The 20690-nt window shown below is 46.0% G+C and overlaps 1 protein-coding gene across 5 annotated transcripts in view; it reads left to right on the forward strand.

The window, feature by feature from the left end:
• The window catches only part of CHST11 (carbohydrate sulfotransferase 11), a 270817-nt gene that overhangs the window by 112354 nt on the left and 137773 nt on the right, over positions 1-20690 (forward strand). For all 5 annotated transcript variants that reach the window (XM_088837159.1, XM_055394669.2, XM_055394667.2 and 2 more), the window contains exon 2: positions 15602-15687. In XM_088837159.1, the coding sequence (XP_088693285.1) occupies positions 15602-15687 (86 nt within the window). The remainder of the gene's footprint in view (positions 1-15601; positions 15688-20690) is intronic.

Genomic DNA, 20690 nt, shown 5'->3' on the forward strand with positions numbered 1-20690 from the left:
CGGTGTAAGCAAGCCTAATTGGCCTCACCTCTAAGCCATATCAGTAATAAAGCTGAGCATCAGATCTCCAAGAGAAAAAATGCATTGGACTTGGAATCCAGGTGTTCTGGTTCTAGTGGCCGGTCCTCTCGCCATAGGGAGGGTGGCAGAACCACACACTGTGTGCTTTGCTCTGACTTGTTCAAAGCTGAGGGCCTCCTTGAAATTGGGAGAATGCCCTGGGCGGCCTTTGCCAGGAGTCGGAGTTGGCGGCAGTCCCATGGCCACACCCCTTTGGCCGATTCTAGAGCCCATGTAAGGGCTGCATCTAGTCCATCTACCCCGCTGCTCGACTCTTTAATACACTCCAAGTTTCCCCACATCACCTGGGACACGAAGCCCAGAGAGAGGCCTGCTGAATCAGGACCTTGATCATGGGGTGCTGGAATCTGCATTGACCTTGCCCCAGGCGGTGAGGGGTGTTCAGGTTGGAGATCCCACTTGTCTAGGTCTCGGCACTGAGCACCCTGGGAGGGGTGAAAATGGCCATAGATTTCCTCTAAGGCTCTAGGCGTGATGTTTAAACAAATTCCGTGGTTGCTTTGGCCACGGCAGAGGCTATTATCATGGGCCCTAGACATTTTGGGGACATGCTGGAAATAGCTAGCTGGCAGGGTGTTTCTATTTTGGATCAGTATGATTAGGTGTGTCTGCAGTCTGTTTCTTTCTTTTTTTTTTTTTGGTATCTTTGAAAAAATTGTGGTAAAATATACATATCATAAAATCAGCCATTTTAACCGTTTTAGGTGTACAGTTCAGTGGCATGAAGGATATTCACATTGTCAGGCACACAGCCCAGTCCAGGGGGCTCCTTTTGGAACCGTCTAGGAGGGAGGGACTGTGAACACTTTAGGTGCTTAATAATTGCTTTCAGATGACAGTGAACTATAGCCTGCCAGTCTCCTCTATCCATGGGATTCTCCGGGCAAGAATACTGGAGTGGGCTGCATGGCAACCCGACCCAGGGATCAAACCCGTGTCTTCTGAATCTCCTGCATTGCAGATTCTTTACTACTGAGCCACCTACTGGAAGATGACAGTGGAGCAGCAGGGGTTATTGAGGTGCTGGGGTAAATTCTTATGCATTAAGTAAGCATCCCCACTTCTGACTTTCTTATGAGCAACTTAACCTCAGTCTGAGAGGCTGGTGGAGGAGACGCTGGTGAGTTGTGTTTAATGCTCAATTCCTATTTCTGGGCCAGGCAGGAGGATGAGTTCATTGTCTGGTTACTGCCAAAGGCTGGTCAATGCCAAAGGCAACTTCCCCTGCCTCCCCCAGCTCCCCAGCAGAATAGAGGCTATCTCTGTAAAGAACCCGTCTCCCCCCTGTATGTGTGTGCTGGTAAGAGGCAACCCACGGTCATCACTGAGACTAGGGTTTCAAACGCTGCCGACACAAGACCAAGTTGAGAACTGAACAAATGGGTCTTTTTATATGTAAGAGGAGATTATTTTACCCCATGTCAACAAAAGATCTGCAGACAGTCTTGTTCTACATTTCACACTGCTGACTTCATATGTGTGAGAGGGCTCACGACCCATTTACATTTTTTGGTGCATTTGGGTTCATTTCTGTGGTTACCACTCTGAGGATGTCTACAAAAGCTGGCCTGTTCCGTGCCGGAGTGTGTTGCCAGTGGAATTCGGTGAGCCTCACAGCGGTGCAGGGGAGGGCCTTGAATCAGTGAGTGGACTGAGTTACAGCAGGATTGAATATTGCAGCTGAAAGGGATCTCAAATAGAGTAACCCCCCTTATTTAAAAATGAGGAAATCGAGACCAAGAAAAGGGGGTGTGGGTCCTTACCCAAGGTCACCCTGCTAGCTAGGAACCCAGCCCAACATTGGCTTCCTGGTCCCTAGCCTACTGACTTTCCACTGCATCAGACCTTCTCAGTCCTTGAACTCCGGCTCCCATTGACCAGATTGCTTGCAATAGAAAAAAATCTGAAGATGAATTTTCCTGAATCAAGAAAGTGCAGCGTTAGTCGCTCAGTTGTGTCTGACTCTTTGGCACCCCATGGACTGTAGCCCACCAGGCTCCTCAGTCTGTGGGATTCTCTGGGCAAGAATACTGGAGTGAGTAGCCATTCCCTTCTCCAGGGGATCTTCCTGATGCAGGGATTGAACCTGGGTCTCCTGCATTGTAGGCAGATTCTTTACCATCTGAGCCACCAGGGACGGCCCAAATCATTTATATTTTGTGCCGTCTCCATTTGCCTAATTCTGCTGCTGGGCTTACAAAATGCAAGGTAGTTTGAGTACTTTTTGAGGCCAGATATATCTGGAGATACGAGCTAAATGTCCAAGGAGCCTGTTTAGCAGTCCCAGCTGACCAGAAGTGATATTTTAGCTGCTTGTGATAAGCCATTCACACCCTTTACCAGCATTGATAATTGAGAGACACATGGAATGCTATTTGTAATTGAAGACCACAGATAATGGTCACATGAGGTCAATCCTAAGTTATCAGTCCCTTTTATTTCTGATAGACATTTGAAGAAAAGGGCCTGAACTTTGAAGAACACTATTCTTTTTGCTTTCACGGCCCTTCAGTTATTTCATTAGGAGACTGAAGCCAGAAATCATTTGTGACTTATCTCCCATATGTTATAAATTTGGGGGATAAAATATCTTTGGGGATTTATTTAAATGAGAAGGAAGAGTCTAGGCTTAAGCAAGAGTATAAAAGAAAATTGAAACTAAAAATTTGTTTTTCGATTTGGCTAAAGTTTTCAGTACAGTTCAGCCACAGAGAAGCCAGCTTTGACTACTACATGCATGGGCTAGTAAAGGTCAGGATGTTAAAACAAAAAGGTTTAATTATGTCAATTAGGTTTGATGTTAGGCTGCAGGTTTCCAGATACCCTCAGGCTCAATTATGCTCATCGTGCAAAGCAAGTGTTGACATTTATTGCTATCAGAAAGAAGTGAAAGGCCAAAGTGCTTTTCCTCAGTCTCTGTGGCCCAACTCCTTCTGTCCTGATTTCTTTCTCGGTGAAGTCATTCACCCTTGACCTTGGACATCCAGGAGCTTGCTTCTCTCATCAGAACCTCTTAGAAGCAGGTGCATCCTGCTTGTGGACTTACTTATGAGCCTCACTCTTATGGTCTTGGGTCCTGCTTCCAGGATTCTGACCTCCTTAACCTTCTGCTGGAGGAAAAACCTCAGACTTGGTAAAATGGAGAATTGCCGGGAAGTCACCATGAACTAGTAATGTTTTTGCGGTATTAGTATTATATCCATATATGTATATATCTGTTCACATATATGTCGAGCATAATGATGTCAACTGTTTCACAAAGTGTATGGGTGAAAAGCTTGATAACTGAGAAAATTCAGCCCCTATTTGCTGGTTGTTTTTTTTTTTTAAGTTGGAGTATAGTTACTTTGCAATGCTGTGTTAGTTTCTGCTGTACAACAAAGTGAATCAGCTGTATGTATACATATATCCTCTCCCGCCCTCATGAGCCTCCCTCCCACCCCGCTATTTGTTTGCTTTTGTTGTTGTAGTTTTTCAAACTTTTAGAAAGCTGGTTGTTAATTTGATTTAGTGGCGAAACATTGGTGACGCTGTCTGGAATTTCTGGCCTTAGGAATTCTGTCACCCGTAGGACGAACATCTTTAGCCACTTTGTGGACGAACATCTTTAGCCACTTTGTTCTACCTGCTGGTATTGAAGTCCAGGCAGTTATTTGGAGGATGGTTGGGTCTTATATTAATAACAGAGGATCTTTCTTGATAATACTGAAGACCCACTTCCCCCCTCTGCCTTGACATTCACAGGGTGTGGTGGCTTCCAGTAGTGTTCAAGACACCGGGGGCAGGGGCCTTGGCATGGTGCTGAATGGCTTGTGCACTGGACTGTCTCAGGGTGCTGGTTATCCTGAAGCTCCCTGCCTGTACCTGAGTGAACCCTCTCTTGGGAGTCACCCTCAGTGGGTACTGGACATTTTGATGCTGCGGCACTGTGTCATTTGGACTTGAGGATATTTGTCTTGGATTGGAAAAGAAAGCATTAAGTTTGCAGCCAAAGGAGAGAGAGGAGGAGGGAGAAAGGGCAGAGGACACATTCTTTCCAGGGGTTTGGTCTCCAAGTTGAGGCATGGAGATGGAGACAGGAATGTGGGGAGGCCCGTAGATCTGTGGAGGGAGTCGGGGATCATCACCACCACCACCACTACCATCATCATCATATCCCATCCTATTTTATTCAGTCTAAAAAGACGCCAATTGTAAGACGCACCTCAATTTCAAAGACTTTTTTTAAAAAATGGAAATGACATGATTCATGACCAGCAATATATTTGATGCTTTCATCTCATGTAATCTTCTTAATAACCTTGAAAGGCAAGTTCTCTCATTCCCATCTTCTTGGGAAGAAAACTAGGTCACAGAAGGGTCAAGAACTTGCAGATCACCAAGCTGGCTAGGGGAGGAGCTGGGACTGAAGCATGAATTCTACCAGTGTTAGGGCTAATATCTTTAGCCACTTTGCTCTGTCCTTTGGCAATGAAGTCCGTGATGTTTGAACACTTTGATGTCAGCATTTTGACCCAGCTCTGTCACACAGATATGTTAACTCCATGCCAGTACTTTGAGCAAGCTGTTTAAATATCGTTGACATATTTTCACAGTATTATTCTTAATAAAGGTGGGACCCAGGGTTGTAAAATGCTGCTTTGGTATGTTTCATATCTTTCACATCAGGTAGATCTCTATTGATAACACTCAGAGATACTAAACACTTACCTGCTGTATTAGTAGAGAATCTGTTGTTTACTGGCTGTGTGTGTGCGCGTGCGTGTGTGGACACGTGTGTGCTCATTTGTGACCGACTCTTTGCAATCCCACGGACTGTAGCCCACCAGGCTCCTCTGTCCATGGGATTTTCCAGGCAAGAATACTAGAGTGGGTTGCCATTTTTTTCTTCAGGAAACCTTCCAGACCCAGGGATCGAACCTGCATCTCTTATGTCTCCTGCCTTGGCAGGCAGATTCTTCAGCACTAGTGCCATCTGGGAAGCCCTATTAGTAGGGAATCTGTTAGTTATTGGCTGTGTGACTTTGCAGATACCTCTCTGCCCTCGTCTGTAAATTGGGAATGATAACACGTTTCAGAATGGTATCGAAGAAAGGAAGGTTAAATCACATTTACTGAAGTGCCTGGCATTCGGCATGGTTTATAATAGGAACTCAAAATATGTCCTGCTTGTTCCTGTCCCCCTTCTCCCTGGGTCACTAGGTAGTGGGTGGCCACAAGTCATGAATCAGAACCGCTTCTAACACACCTGGTTGCGTCTCATATAGAATGCATGTGGCTCTCAGATCTTCTTGCAGCTGGGACCATTTGCAAACACTGTCTTATTGTTTTACAGCTTTTTAATTTGCCTGCACAAATAGACCCTGCCTGACTGACTTTGTAGGAATTTTAATATCTAAACCCAGTCTGGACATGCATACTGCACCAAAAGACCATGCCTTCCTGCTGATCATTGCAGTGAGGATATTGTGCACAGCTTCCTTCCTTTTTGGAGAAAGATGAAACTCTGTCCCTTTCTTTTGTCACAAAGCTTGCTTTTTTTTTTGAAAAGAAAAGCCTCAAAATGGGAAACATTTTTCTGAGGAAGATCACTAAGGTAGCTCAAGTCCTTCCTTGTGCTTCCTGGGGTTCATTCCCATCCCACTGCTTGTCTTCAGAGGAACTGTGGGGTGAGGTTCAGCCTGCATCTTGGATATTCCCTAAGAGGGAGGGAGGGAGAGGCGAGAGCATGGGCACTTGTAATAGGATGCAGATACAGTGGTCTTTTCCCTCTGACCATATTTCAAGAAGAATAACATTTGATTTGAAGTGCAGCCTAGCTTCCCCCCAAACCCCTGTGTGCCTTCTCTGTGCCCATCCTGAGCCTCCCCCCAACTCATTTTTTGGATCATCTCCAGCACCTGCCTCATCCCTATACCACTTGATGGTGGCAACATAAGTTACACTTTAGCGACATAGGGTCCTGAGACAGGCAAAAATGAAGTGATCTCATTTTTCAAAGCTCTGTTGGATCTATTGAAGAATATTCACATCAGGGGCTGCAGATAATTTTGGTGTCTTCCTCTGGAAAATTCCAGCTTTTTGTTTAGAACGTCTCTGGGCTTTCCAGTAGCACCTTTAACACTGAGAGTTGATTTGTATCTAGTATTATGTTGAAGCCATCATTTTGAAATGGGAAAAATGATATATAGAAGAAGGCGAGAGGCACTCAGACAATCGGGTTCATTTTTATGTCTGTGTACTTACCTAGCCAAGATCCTGATCCTCATGATATTGTGAATTCTGCTGCTTTTACTTAAATCCCTTTTCCATGTCTCCACAGTATTACTTTTAATAACAGTGTTACTTTTTTGAGTTGTGAATGTACTGCAATTTGTTCACGACATACCTAAGTGAACTGTGATTTACGAAATTATTCCTCTGATCTTGGATATCTTAGAGTGTTTACAGTGTTTGGCCATGGAACAAGAAATATTATAGTAAACATCTTTGTGCATAAATCTTTCAACTTCTGTTGAATTATTCCCTTGGTGTAATTTCCCAAGGGTGATTGTTGGCATTGAAGGCAGTAAACATCTACACATTTCTAGTGGCGTAGTATATATGGGGATTTTTTTTTTTTTAAATCAGCATTCTCTCTGCTAATGTCTTGTGCCAGAAACATGTCAGGAGAAAATAATACAAATGAACAATTTAGAAAAAGGTAATTTCCATCTTTAACTCATCTGCTGCTGCTGCTAAGTCGCTGTAGTCGTGTCCGACTCTGTGCAACCCCATAGACGGCAGCCCACTAGGCTCCACCATCCCTGGGATTCTCCAGGCAAGAACACTGGAGTGGGTTGCCATTTCCTTCTCCAATACATGAAAGTGAAAAGTGAAGTTACTCAGTCACGTCCGACCCTTAGCGACCCCATGGATTGCAGCCTACCAGACTCCTCCGCCCATGGGATTTTCCAGGCAAGAGTACTGGAGTGGGCTGCCATCGCTTTCTCCATTAACTCATCTAGACGTATGGAAATGAAAATGTGGGTTTGTGTAGGTGGGTGACTGGCTGCCTTGGAAGCCTCCAGCTCTTTATTACTGGGAGTAAGTCTTTCATTGTGGGAGACAGTCTCTAGCTAGCTCTTGCTTTTGGGGAAAAGGTATGTACAATGTCTGATCAGCATCTCTGCTTCAGCATCAGGCTCCTGCCTCGTGCTCATTTTGAGCAGAATGGTTAGACCTCCATCGTACACCACCAGCTGTGACGAGACTTCCTCTCCCATTCATGAGATAACCTAGTGTTCACATATTGTGTGTATATCGTGTGCACAGCCTTGAGATTTGGAGTTGGAATAGAAGAGGATTTTGAGGTGCTCTTTGGGAAGATAGAGGAAAGAACATACTGGATGTCAGGAATTATAGTGTGCTATGCATTTACCTTGGACCAGGTGCTGTTCTAAACACTAGACATAGATGAATTTATTTAGTCCTTACAACATCCCTAACATCATTATCCCCATTTTACAGATGGGGTCACTGAGGCTGAGAGATTGACTGTCTTGTCAGGGTCACATAGGACGTGAACCCGTGTGTATTCATTTCCTAGAGCTGCCCTAACAAAGTACCCATGTGTGTGTGGGAGTGTATGTGTCCTCTTTCATAAGGACACCAGTCATTGAATTTAGAACATGCTCTAATCCTGGACTACATCTCTTAATAACATCTGCCAAGACCTGATTTTCAAATAAGGTTCCATTCTGAGGTTCTGAGAGGACATGAATTGAGGGTGGAGAAATGGGAAAGAAACCAGTAGCGGAGGCAGGAGCAAGTTTTAACCTGATGGTGTTTAGAGAGGATGGGTGATAATCCCCTTGGTCCTTCAAAGAAGTTGTGTGACGGTGAGTGAGTGGAGGAACCCTGTGCAAGAGATAGGGGTACCTGGTGCAGCTTGACTGTGTCGGCATGAAATGACCCGGCTCGGAGCCAGCTAGCTTTGTGTACTCGACGGGAGAGAATAGGTCTGGGGTTAATGCCCTGCCATGCTTGAGTAGCTTAAGGAAAGGTACCTAGAATATTTCCTTTCTCAAGCAGCCCCGTTATTTCTTATACCGTGAGTCTCAAGCTTTGGGGGGAACCCCAGAGGCAGACATAAATGTCTCTAGGTCATAAAATCAGACTTGGAGCACCAGCCACAGGGAAGAAAGTATTTTGGCATATTATCTGCATCACTGCAAAATAGATTTATAAAACATGCCAAGGAAACTGCAGGGGAGAGTGTAGAAATTCTCCAGCAGGCAAGGAAAGGTAAATGAAAATTAACTGTACCGTGCCCATAATTACTCCTTCAAGGTGTGGAGAATGTAATTAATATGATCTGGACTGCCGTGCTGTCTCTCTTGTTTTATTTAAGTGAACATAAAAGGTAATTTATAAGGGTTTTCCTAGGTTAACTGCCAATTTAATTCCTTGAACTGTGTTTTTCCACAGGCTCTTAGGTTTCTCAACAATTAAAGGCATCCACCGCTTAGGGGCTTTCAGGAATTTGTGCGGAGGTCTGGGGGTGGGGCCCGCTTTGCCTTCCTGAGATGCTCAGCCTCTCCACCCTTGGCCTAACCCAAAGGTGTCAATGCCTGTTAATTCTCTGTTAATGTGAGTGTTTTCATGGCACTGAGTGTGACAGTTGTGTACAACTGACAGAAGCTTTTAAAAAAACTTTTAAGTTGCAAATCTAGCAAGTTATCCTTTAAGTTAAGAATTTTACTCTTCAACTCATAAATCTAGTAAATTTTTAACAGTTACATTTAGGGTAGCCTTTGATTAATAATTGACCCTTGAATAAACTTCACCTTCCTTTAACATTTTAAATTGCTCTTAAAATTTCATATATTTAATGTCCTTTTAAAGCACTTCAGATGTCTGATTAACAAATATACTTAAATAATGTAAATCCAATACCTCAATGACAGACATTAAGTTTCTTAACTGTTCTAATATTATATGTAAACTTAGAAGGTTTCAGCTTAAAATCTCATCGAATAAATTGTTCAGTTAAATCCTTCATATGGGTGAAAGTGTTAGTTGCTCAGTTGTGTCCGACTCTTTGCAACCCCATGGACTGTAGCCTGCATGGCAAGGTAAATCTTCCTCCTCGAGTAGGTCAACATCTTAAAAATATGAATCTTAATGGGTTTTATGCTTAAACATCTCTGTCCATGTTTAAAAAAATAGCCTTATTGAGATATCATTTACATAAAAATTCACTTATTTTAAGTGTAGGAGTCAATTAATTTTAGTGTGTGTGCAGAGTTACACAACCATTAGCACAATCTGATTTTAGTACATTTCCATCACCATGAAAAGAACTCTTGTGTCTATTTACTATCCCTCTTCTCTGTCCCCATCCTCAGCCTTAGGCAACCACTAGCTGACTTTCTGTGTCTTTGTACTTGCCAATTTTGGACTTTTTTGGGTACTTACCTTGAGATCATGCTGGGTTTTTAAGGAAGCGATTTTGACGTCTCAAACAATTTTGGGGTCACCTTCTCCTGTAGTTTTTGGGGTTACTGCCTCTGTGGCTGAAAGTGTCTTTGTGAGCTGACCTCTGACTGAGGGAGATGAGCTCTGCCTCTGAATGGGGGCTCTTATAGCCCATGACCCAGGCTCAAGACACTGTTGAATTCAAATGTCTTCCCATGGAAGACCAAACCCCACCTGGTGGCTTCATTCCATTCTGATTGCCTGGCCACCTGCTGGGCTCTCTGCTCTGAAGTGTTAGTTGCTCAGTGTGTCTTGACTCTCTGTGACCCCATGGACTGTGGCCTGCCAGGCTTCTCTGTCTATGGGATTTCCCAGGCAAGGATACTGGAATGGGTTGCCATTTCCTCCTCCAGGGGATCTTCACCACCTCAAGATTGAACCCACATCTCCTGCTTGGCAGGCAGATTCTTAACCACTGAGCGACGAGGCTAAGCTGGCAGCAGAGAGACTGGTTAAGAGGATTTGGTCCTAGCCCCAGAGGAGGTGATGATGGCTCGGACCAGGTGTGAGGGGCCAAGATGAGCTGATGGAGAAGGGCGGTGACGGTGAGTGGGGGAGGGGCATTGAGAATGCCTCCTGGCTGTTATGTCTGCCCAGACAGGTGCATAGTGGTGGCGTTTACTACAGTGGGGGACACTCGGGAGGGACATTTCAGGGACGGAAGTCATGAGTTCTCCTCATCAGTATTCACTGTGTTCGGCAAGCACAGGTTGAACCTCAGTGAGCCCTCTTATCTCTGACCTGACTCTTCTAAGATATCTAAGTCGGGGAGTTTTGAATAATAGGTCATGACCCATCAGTTGGTTGTAAAATCAATTCAATAAGTTGGACTAGTATTAAGTAAAACAGAGCAGGGAAATAGTGCATCACATGTAGTGAAAGTGAAAGTCATGTCCAGCTCGCTGAGACCCCACAGATTATAGAGTCCATGGAATTCTCCAGGCCAGAACTGGAGTGGGTAGCCTTTCCCTTCTCCAGGGGATCTTCCCAAACCAGGAATCAAACCCAGGTCTCCCGCATCGCAGGTGGATTCTTTACCAGCTGAGCCACAAGGGAAGCCCAAGGAAACATGTAAGCTGGGTACAAAAGGAGAAAGGGATGAGAGCAGGAGTCAGGAGCCCCTTTTTCTAGTCACAGCTGCGCCTCTGACAGTCCGTGGGCCTCGAGCGAGTCCCTTAGGCTCCTGTGTCCGGGGCCCACCCTGTAAAATGGGGCACGGGGCGAGGAAGGCTCCACTGGGTTCTCCACATCCTCGCCTTTTCTCGCCTTCACCTCGTCCACACTGCCTCAGTGGGCAGATAGCAACATTACCAGTCAGGAAGGTCATTACTGAGCTTTGCATCCTGCCATTTCTCTTGTTCAATCAAAGCCAATTCAGAGGGTACTTTTCCCCAGCTGTGCATTCCCAGTCCCTTTGCTGGTCCCTAAAGGCCCTTCCTGTGGTCGGTGTGCCTCTGCCAGCACTAACCTATCTGACTGACAGTTGATTTGCACTTGGACAGGGATCTTGGGCTTCTTGAAAGTCAGCACAACTCTCTGCTCGGGGCACGTTTTCACAGATGTCCCAGGATCATCTAAAAGACGGAATGATTTGATTGCCATTGGTTTTGGTGAGCATATTTGACAGCCGAGTTCTCCCGACAGGTAAATGTACTGTATACAAGTATATTCTTCAAAGCTGAGAATCAGAGTCCTTTAGTGGAAGGTTTCTATGCAGTAAATCTCCTGACTCTTAGATGAAGCTGTGTTCTTTCTCTTCTTGAGTTACACCAAGCACATCTACCTAATTCTTAGATTTATACCCTTGACCTTCATCTGCCAAAAGTTTAATTCATTTTAGTTCTGCAGCCACAGGCTAGGTATCAGGAGCTTTGAGGAGCTTACAGTAGGAGAGGAGATTGACATGAGAACTAGCTACAGTAAGGGTTCAGATTAGCCCCAAATCAGAACCCCAGCTGCCTCAATATTCTGGCTGGTTGTAGGGTCTCCACTAAGAACTGGATCTGGAGACCGTTTTGAATGGTTCTGGGCTGTCCCTGTTGAAGGGACTGTGAGAAGGAAGGAATAGAAAGTTGGAAAACTTAAGTTCATTAATGAACTATTAGCGACAACCTAGGCTAAACCTAGCTCCTACTTAGGTGTTTGGGGTTCCTGAAAAGTCCCCTGTGAACACGTATGCTGAGTGTCTGTAACACACCTGAAGGCTTTGGTTGCTGGAGAACACTGCCTCAGTATTTTTTTTTTAATGCCTGGCCTTATCCAGTTGTGAGTGTCCATGACCTGTAACGTCATGGACCTGTAATGTGTCTCATTTCAGAGGAGTAGGGGGAGCATGCAGGGTTTGGACTCCAGCTCTGCCACTCACTAGCTGTGTCAGCGGGTAAATTCCTCAACCTCTCTGAGCCTCAGTTTCCTGGTCTTTAAAATGGACGTGAGTCCACCTGCCTCCAGGGTGCTCATGAGGAGTAGAGGAGAGACAGTTTGGCAGGCTTGTCAGATTCATTGAAGGCACCTCCCAGATCCACGAGAACACATCATTACTTCTGCTTTTTGTTTGTTTAATTCCTTTGACTAAGAAAGCCAATAAAAGAATTTTTAGGACGTTTGCTAGGAAAGAACATGTTAACTTCTCTTCTTTGCTGTTAGTAAGTGGTTTGGCCTGATACCTTTTAGATGAAAAAATACCTTTGAAACTCTCAGATGACCTGTTGTTTTACTTTCATTCATTTGACACAAATGTGTGAGTATCTACTGTGCACAAAACACTCCCTTAGAGGGCAGGAGACCAGGCAGATGAGACCTGCATGGGGCTTGGCTGCCAAGGCCTGGAGTTGGGGAGGACCAGTTAGCCTGGGGAGGTGGGGTAGGCCTGGTTCTGCTCTCCCAGCCCTGCCATGGTGCTTTTGGCCATTCTGTGCCCTCCTGGGGCCTGTTTTCTTCTCTGAAAATGGGCTGGGACGGTTTTTCCAGTCATCATGGACAGATGTGAGAGTTGGACCATGAAGAAGACTGAGCAGCGAAGAATTGATGCTTTTGAACTGTGATGCTGGAGAAGACTCTTGAGAGTCTCTTGGATAGTAAGATCATCAATCAATCCAAAGAGAAATCAACCCTGAATATTCATTGGAAGGACTGATGCTAAAGCTGAAATTCCAATACCTTGGCCACCTGATGTGAAGAGCTGACTTATTTGAAAAGACCCCAATGCTGGGAAAGACTAAAGGCAAAAGAAGAGGGTGGCAGAGGATAAGCTGTTTAGATAGCATCACCGACTCAATGAAACGAGTTTGAACAAACTCAAGGAGATAGTAGGGGTCAGGGGAGCCTGGCACGCTGCAGTCCATGGGGCTGCAAGGAGTCAGTTATGACTTAGGAACTGAACAACAGCAACCATGTTCAATAAATTACACGAGATATTCAATACTTGATTATAAAATAGGCTTTGCATTAGATAACTTTGCCCAACCATAGCCTAATTGAAATGTTCTGAGCATGTTTTAGGTAGACAGCTAGTGACTATATCGGAGAAGGCAATGGCAAGCCACTCCAGTACTCTTGCCTAGAAAATCCCATGGATGGAGGAGCCTGGTAGGCTGCAGTCTGTGGGGTCGCTAAGGGTCGGACACGACTGAGCGACTTCACTTTCACTTTTCACTTTCACACATTGGAGAAGGAAATGGCAACCCACTCCAGCGTTCTTGCCTGGAGAATCCCAGGGACAGGAGACCCTGGTGGGCCTCTGTCTATGGGGTCACACAGAGTCGAACACGACTGAAGTGACGCAGCAGCAGCAAGCCATGATGTTTGGGAGGTTAGGTGTATTAAATGCATTTTTAAACTTATGTTTTCAACTTAGGATGAGATTATGTCCTGATAAACCCATCATAAGTCAAGGCAGATATGTAAACACAGCTGTTTTCTGGGTCCAAGAAATCATACTGTGAATTGAACCAGTTAGATTCTTACAAAATGGTCTTGCGTTTCGTTCCTGTTTAGAAAGGAGAAAACAAGTCCTGTAGCTAAAGAAAACTCGTGGTGGGTGGGCAGCGGAAGGCCACTGTTAAATGTCCTCAGGGATTCCTTTCTTAGGGCTTTTGATCATCAGACCTTTCATTTTCAAAGGAAAAAAATAACAGCAGCCTGTTGCCCCTGGCAGTTTCCTTTTTACATAGCAGGAAACAATGTCTGATAGGTGTAAAGGAAGCCTTGAATCCTACATCATTCATGAACCTCTTTGAGTGCCTACTGTGCACCAAGCATCAGAGAAACAACATGCATACAATGGAGGGGGTCTCTGCCCCCTGTACCTGATGTCTGGCATATCCAAGGTGCTTAATAAAAATTTGTTGAGTAAGAAAATGAGTACAGATAATAACTGTTAATAGTTTTTCTGGCCTGTCACGTCATTTTGATGACTCCTGTAACACTGGGTTACATTTTAAATCGTCTGTCCTAGAGGTGGCCAGCCAACCTGGTCTGGGGCCAGCAGGAACTATTGAGATGCTCGGTGGACTTGACACTTGATGTTGGTCCAGCATGGCAGTTGAGAGCATGGGCTGCCTGTGTTGGAATCCTTTCTTCACCTCTTCCTAGTCATGAGACCTGGGCGGGTTCCCTGACCTTGCTGTGCCTCAGTGTTCCCATCTGTAAAGTGGGGACAGTAGTGGTGCCCACCCCATAGGGTTGTGGTATGGCCTACACGTGTGGCTGCTTGGTGCACTTAGACTGCCCTCTAAATGTTAGCTGCTACCCTCTGCGTGTGTTGTTGCCTTGACCTCCTCTGGTGTATTAGACACACAGGATAGCTAGACCCAGGTGCTATCATTTGGGTATGAAGGAGCCCAGTAATGAGGTTTGAGTCTCAGCTTGGCAGCTCTCTCCCCACATGGCCTCCGCCTTGGTCAAATTCCTGAGGTTAAGAGAGGGTCAAAGAGGTTAAGGTCCTTCCTTCACTGTGTGAAGGATTATATGGAACCCAAGTGCCTAGCACATGAGGCACCTTCCATAAATGGCAGGATTGTTGTCAACCCCGTAAAAAACACACCAGGCCCCTTGGCTTTTGTGGCCTGGAGTGCCATAGCTGGTTCACGGGACGCCCAGGGAAGTCGTGGGCAGGCCTGGAGGAGGCCCTGAGGGCGTCCGGCCTTGGGAAAGGGCCCATATCGCAGGCCCCACATGGTCAAAGCATTTTAAAGGCCTTGTATTAGAAAAATAAACCAATTAAATAATACTGCCCCCATAAAAAGCTGAATTTTAATGGGTTCCATGGTGGGGTTTTTCTCTGTGGCGGTCTCGTAGCCATTGGTCTTGGGGCGACTGTCTGCCGCCATGGGGAGAGTTTAATCTTGCATGGGGTGGGCAGAATTTTACAAGTTTTACAGCTGTTTTTCCTCCTCCGAAGTGTTGCTATGTCATTGTGCTCTGAGGGCAACCTGCATGCATTTAACAGTTTACCTTGTTTGGGGTGGAAATGAAAAATGAAGTAATAAATTAAAGAAAAACACAACGTGGATTTTTTCCCCTCTTCTCGAGGCAACCGTGGAAGAACAAAGAACCAGTGTTTCCCCAGACTGACTGCTTAATCAAATTCTAATGGCTTTTATGTATGGACCCTTGCCCACGGGACCTGCCTCCTCCCCAGAGAGGGCTCCAGGGCACAGGGGATGTGTTTGGGGCTTGTCCTGCTGACCCCAGGGTAGAGGGTCAACAAACGGCAGCCCAGGGGCCACATCTGATCCACTGCCTGTTTGTCTGAAATGATTGGGGGAAAAAAATCAAAAAGATTTCCTGACACGTGAGAATTACATGGTGTGGACACGCCTGCAAACTGGGGAAGCCCCATGGAGCCCCATGGCACTGGACAAAGGACTAGCTCAGCCAGAAGCTGGTTCTCTCTCTTCCTTTCCCACCTGTTTCTTCTTCCCTCCTCTGTGCCTTTTTCTTCATCAGACAGCAGATGTTTATTGCCTATTTCTGATGAGCCTTCGCTTTCTCTCCTCAGTCATGCGGAGGAACCCCTTTGGTGTGGACATCTGCTGCCGGAAGGGGTCCCGAAGCCCCCTGCAGGAGCTCTACAACCCTACCCAGGTAAGCCCTGGAAACTTCTTTGCTTCTCCACTCAGAGTCCATGTGTCAGTTTTGGGGGGAGGCAGGGGGATTGAAAAACTCCAAAATTCTGATCTTTGGGGATTTGAAATTTCTTTCCACTGCCTGGGTTTTTACCTTCAGCTGGTTGCTTTCTCGGTCACCCTTTCTCTATGGAGTGGCTCTGCAATTCTAGCAAGAGGTATTTCGAATGAGAGGAATGGCTTGGTGGAGTGCTGGACTGAGCTTTGAACCTGCTCAGGTTTTGGGTCCCTGAGAACCACATAGCTGCAGGTGCCAGCGAGGGGACTCTGAAGTTGCAGGTGCCAGCAAGGGGACTCTGAAGTTGCAGAGTCTGCCAGGCTGTGCAGTCTCCCCATTGATGTCCCCAAAGAAGGCCCACATGGGGGATGAACTCACCACCCAGATCTCATGTCCGATTATTAGAGCCCAACGATGCCCCCAAGAGGTGCATCTCACTGCGCCAGTCTGACAAGACCCTTGTGTGGGGAGACTTTTTGCCAAGTGACTGTCATGGTAAGTTGAACCTGATTATGAAGGGTTCCTCTCTGAGCAAAATAAGCTCCAACCAAGACACAGTGCCTTCCATGGAAAGTTAGGAGCAAAGGGAGGAGGCCTTGGTGCCAGGGTGATGGCATCGTTGGTGTGTGTGGGTCTTGATGAGAAGACTCCAAGGCTGGCCCTTTTGGGAGAACATTAATTAGCTTGTGATGCCAAGAACTGGTGAATGAACAACTAGTTACCCATTAGCTGACCTTTGATAGCTGGTGAGAAAGTGGGGGGAATGTAGTGCTTTGGCTATAATCTCTGAGATTGATTTTATATCAAATTCTTAAGTTAGCATTTCTGTGGACCAAGGTGCTTGCAGAAGAAGAAACTTGCTTCCCTAGAAGTGCTGAATTCCTGTAAGTCTTGCCAAGGGATGAGCCTGAGAACTTTCTGATTCCACGTCTCTTCCTTGTCTTTCAACCTTTGGAAAAGTGGACTCTTGAGTTTGTGTAAAATGGGTGGCCTAACCATGTTAATTCACACCCCTCTTTCAGCCCCATCACTTTGGAACTCAGTGTGGTGGGACCAGATTAACCAGGTCATTGCAAACTCAGATTGCTTGATGTCTCCTTTACTGGGCTCTCTGGTAACTCAGCAGGGAACTGGCCTTTTTTAAAAATGGTTATTGAAGTATAGTTGATTTACAATGTTGTGTTAATTTCAGGTGTACAGCAAAGTGAATCAGTTATATATATATATATATGTACACACAAAAATACTTTTTTAAAAAAATGCTCTCTTCCACTATAGGTTATTACAAGATACTGAGTATAGTTCCTTATGCTATACAGTAGGTCCTTGGTGGTTATCTTGATTTGGGTTTTTGTTTGGTGTCCCAGTAATCTGATTACTGTAGGCCAGTCTCCCACCTGTTCACATATTGGTCCTAGGAAGAGACTTCAATAGGAAGGATTTCTGGTTGGTGAAAGTGGAAGTTTTAGTCGCTCAGTTGTGTCCAACTCTCTGTGATCCCAAGGACCATAGCCCACCAGGCTCCTCTGTCCATGGATTTCTCCAGGCAAGAATACTGGAGTGTGTTGCCATTCCCTTCTCCAAAGGATCTTTCTGACCCAGGGATTGAACCTGGGTCTCCTGCATTGCAGGCAGATTCTTTACCTTCTGGGCCACCAGGGAAACCCCTCTTCCAGAAAGCCATGTTGAAAACAACATGTGCTACCAAGACGCAAACCATACTTGTCTCTTTCAGTTGACCTCTTCTGTTCTCAGATTATTTTCTCTTTTGAAACAAGACTGCTGAAGGGCTCCTGCTTTCCTGAGCAGATTTTATGAGCAGCAGATGGTGACATGGGAAAAGCTATTTCTGAAGTGGATGTTTCTCTGGACAGGTAGTCTGTGGACTGTGCGTCCCCAACCCTGGCCTATAGTAGGTGCCCCCTGAGTGTCTGTGATTCAAAGAGTGAAAAGTCCAGGTTTAAATTCCTCCTTCAATCCAAGCTGGTTCTGCAACCTTGAATACGTGATGAGTTCTCTTTAGGGTTAGCTTTCCCATCTCTCCGGACTGTTGGGAGGATAAAATAATTCTGATGTGTCAGGGGCAGGGTAAACATGATTGATCACGATCATGATTGTGAGAATGGCTTCACTACTGGAAGCCTTGACTCAAGGGTCAGACCTGGGTTCAAAGTCTGTTTTCTTCATGTACCAGCTACGTGAGTGTAGGCAAGACACTTAACCCATCTGAGATTGCCTCCCTCCTTTATAACCTGGTGCTAACAATTCCTGCCTTGCAGGCTTCCATGAGAAGATGTGCCTTGCTCAATGCCTCCTATGGAGTTTGCTCCTTGCCAGATGCATTCATTCATTCATTAACTCATTCATTTCTTCATCTGCTGTTGTGAACGCCCGCTGTATGTAGCATGGTGCCAGGAACTGGGCACAAAAGGCTGATCAGGGCTCGAGTGGTTAGCCTTCTGTGTCTGCTTCTCCCTGTTATTCCCAGGTTGACTTGAGTGGGTTACCTGGTGAGGGAGACCCTGCTTGTTCTATTTGTTAACCAATCAAAGAAGAGAGAACGTTCCTGGGTAGAACATTCCATCTCTTCCATTTGGCAGTGTTGGATGAGATGCTCACTTAGAAAAGCCTAGGACCTGGGAGGGAAGATGGGGCTGGGGAGGTGTCTCTGGGAGCCGTTTGTGAGGGAGTAGGTGGGTGAGTCACCAGCCTCCATCAAGAATGTTGTGGGCATTCTGTCTGTCTGTCCCGTTTTCCTGGTAACCAGGAAAATATCCCTGCAGGGAGATCTCCGCATTTCCTCGGGATGTTGTCCTGGAATGTTTTTTTCTTAGGCTGGTTTCCTTTACAAGCTGCAATTATGTTCTCTTCCCACGCACGTTCCGTCGGTGGCGCTTCTCTGAGAAACCATCTTCGTGATCTTCGGGATGGCTGTGGGCTGGAGAGTTCAGAGGAGAGAGGGGAGCAGGAGCCCCTATGGAGCCAAGTCTGGTGTTGTGTCCACAAGACATTCACAAACGCTGCACCCAGTGGGGCTTGGTTGCGGTTTCTCATGTTCCCCTACCAGCCGAACTCTGGAAGCTGCTGAGTCTGGACTGATGTTATCACAGAGGCAGATGACAAACACTGTAATTGCTAGAAACCAAGCTGCTCCCGGAGATGCCATTTCCCCTTTTTATGCTGACTGGTTATTTGGGTTTGATACGTGATGGTGAAAACAGGAACTGTGTATTTTAGACAATAAGGAAACCAACATTACGGCACGTAGAGCCATCTTAGTTGCCAGGTACTGGGACTGTAGGCCAAATGCTCTCTGTGTGCATGCATGCTAAGTTGCCTCGGTCCTGTCTGACTCTGTGCGACCCTGTGGACTGTAGCCCATCAGGCTCTTCTGTCTGTGGGATTCTCCAGGCAAGAGGACTGGAGTGGGTTGCTGTGGCCTCCTTCAGGGGATCTTCCTAACCCAAGGAGGCTCATAAACTTCTCATGGAATGTTTGTGTCAAGCCCTAAAGTAGGTAGTACACCCCCATTTTACATGTGGGACAACTGAGGCCAAGGAAGTTGTTACACAGCTTGTAAGAAGCAGAGTAAAAATTCACATCCAGGACAAGCTACAAATCCATTTATCTCTGTGCTGTATTCACGGTTGCCAGCAAAGTTCTCTTGGCAAGATTATCCCATCCAAAAAAGAAAAAAAAAAAATCACATCCAGATTTTCACTGGACAAAAATCTTAAAAGCTCCCTTAGGAAAATTGGCTATAATCTGCTTTTAGTGTCCAAGGTTTTCTTATTTTAGTGCCTCGCACACCCCTAACCATTGAAACAACAGTGGGTGGAAAAAAAGTTTGTAGGTGATATTCTTAGAAAAACTGTACTCTGATGTCTTATAATTTTCCTGGTTCTTTGCTGTCTTCCTGGCCCCAAAATAAAGCGTAATTGCTGATCATATCAGCTGGCGTCAAGTCACCGAAAGTTCAAGAGTTGCCAACTGCATATTTGCGGGCCAAGCACATGTGCGGGCCACCCCGCTCAGCCCAGACAGCAGGGCAGAGCTCCGCTGTCAGCCATTAATAGGGCATAATTGCCCCAAAAATTGCCAGCGAGGGGTGGGACAGCCTGTCTTGCCTCACCCACCTCCCGGTCCTCTCGTGGGTTCCCTGAAGGCTTCCCGGCATCACTCATGTGGTTCAGCCCTGCCCTGCCTGCTTCTTTCTTTAGCGTTTGCACTTGCTCTGTGATTACTATCTTCCGAGAAGACAGATGCTCAGGCCAGGGGCTGACCAGGAACTTCTAAGTCCAGGAGGCCTCCATGCATGCGCCAGTGGCCTGCAGACCTTCCTAGGGGCTCCTGGGGGCCAGAAAATACAATATTTTGACCAGTCAATATTTTATTGTAATAATTTAAAAAATGGGACCTTTATTGGTGCAGTCTTCTATGTGTTAAAGTACATTTACTGCTCCATTAGATGGGCTCCAAGAAGAAGGATGGGGAGAAGGAGAGAAGGGAAGGAGGAAGAAAGTTACTGTTCATTGAATGTCGGTGACTTTCCTTATGTATCTCATGGAATCGTCACAACAGTCCTAGAAGGAAGGTTATCTATAACTCAATACTTTGGCCACCTCATGCGAAGAGCTGACTCACTGGAAAAGACTGATGCTGGGAGGGATTGGGGGCAGGAGGAGAAGGGGACGACAGAGGATGAGATGGCTGGATGGCATCACCGACTCGATGGACGTGAGTTTGAGTAAACTCTGGGAGTTGGTGATGGACAGGGAGGCCTGGCGTGCTGTGATTCATGGGGTCGCAAAGAGTCGGACATGACTGAGCGGCTGAACTGATCCTTCAGATAAGTTAACTGATGCTCAGAAGAGCTAAGCAGTTTGCCAAGATCCCATAGCTCCATAACGGTTGTGCTGGGTCCACCTGACCTGGAGAGAAAGTGCGAGGAAGAACTTCTATCC

Source organism: Moschus berezovskii, chromosome 6 (genome assembly GCF_049115385.1).
Source record: "Moschus berezovskii isolate FMDL1 chromosome 6, NW_MosBer_1.0, whole genome shotgun sequence".
NCBI lineage: Eukaryota > Metazoa > Chordata > Mammalia > Artiodactyla > Moschidae > Moschus > Moschus berezovskii.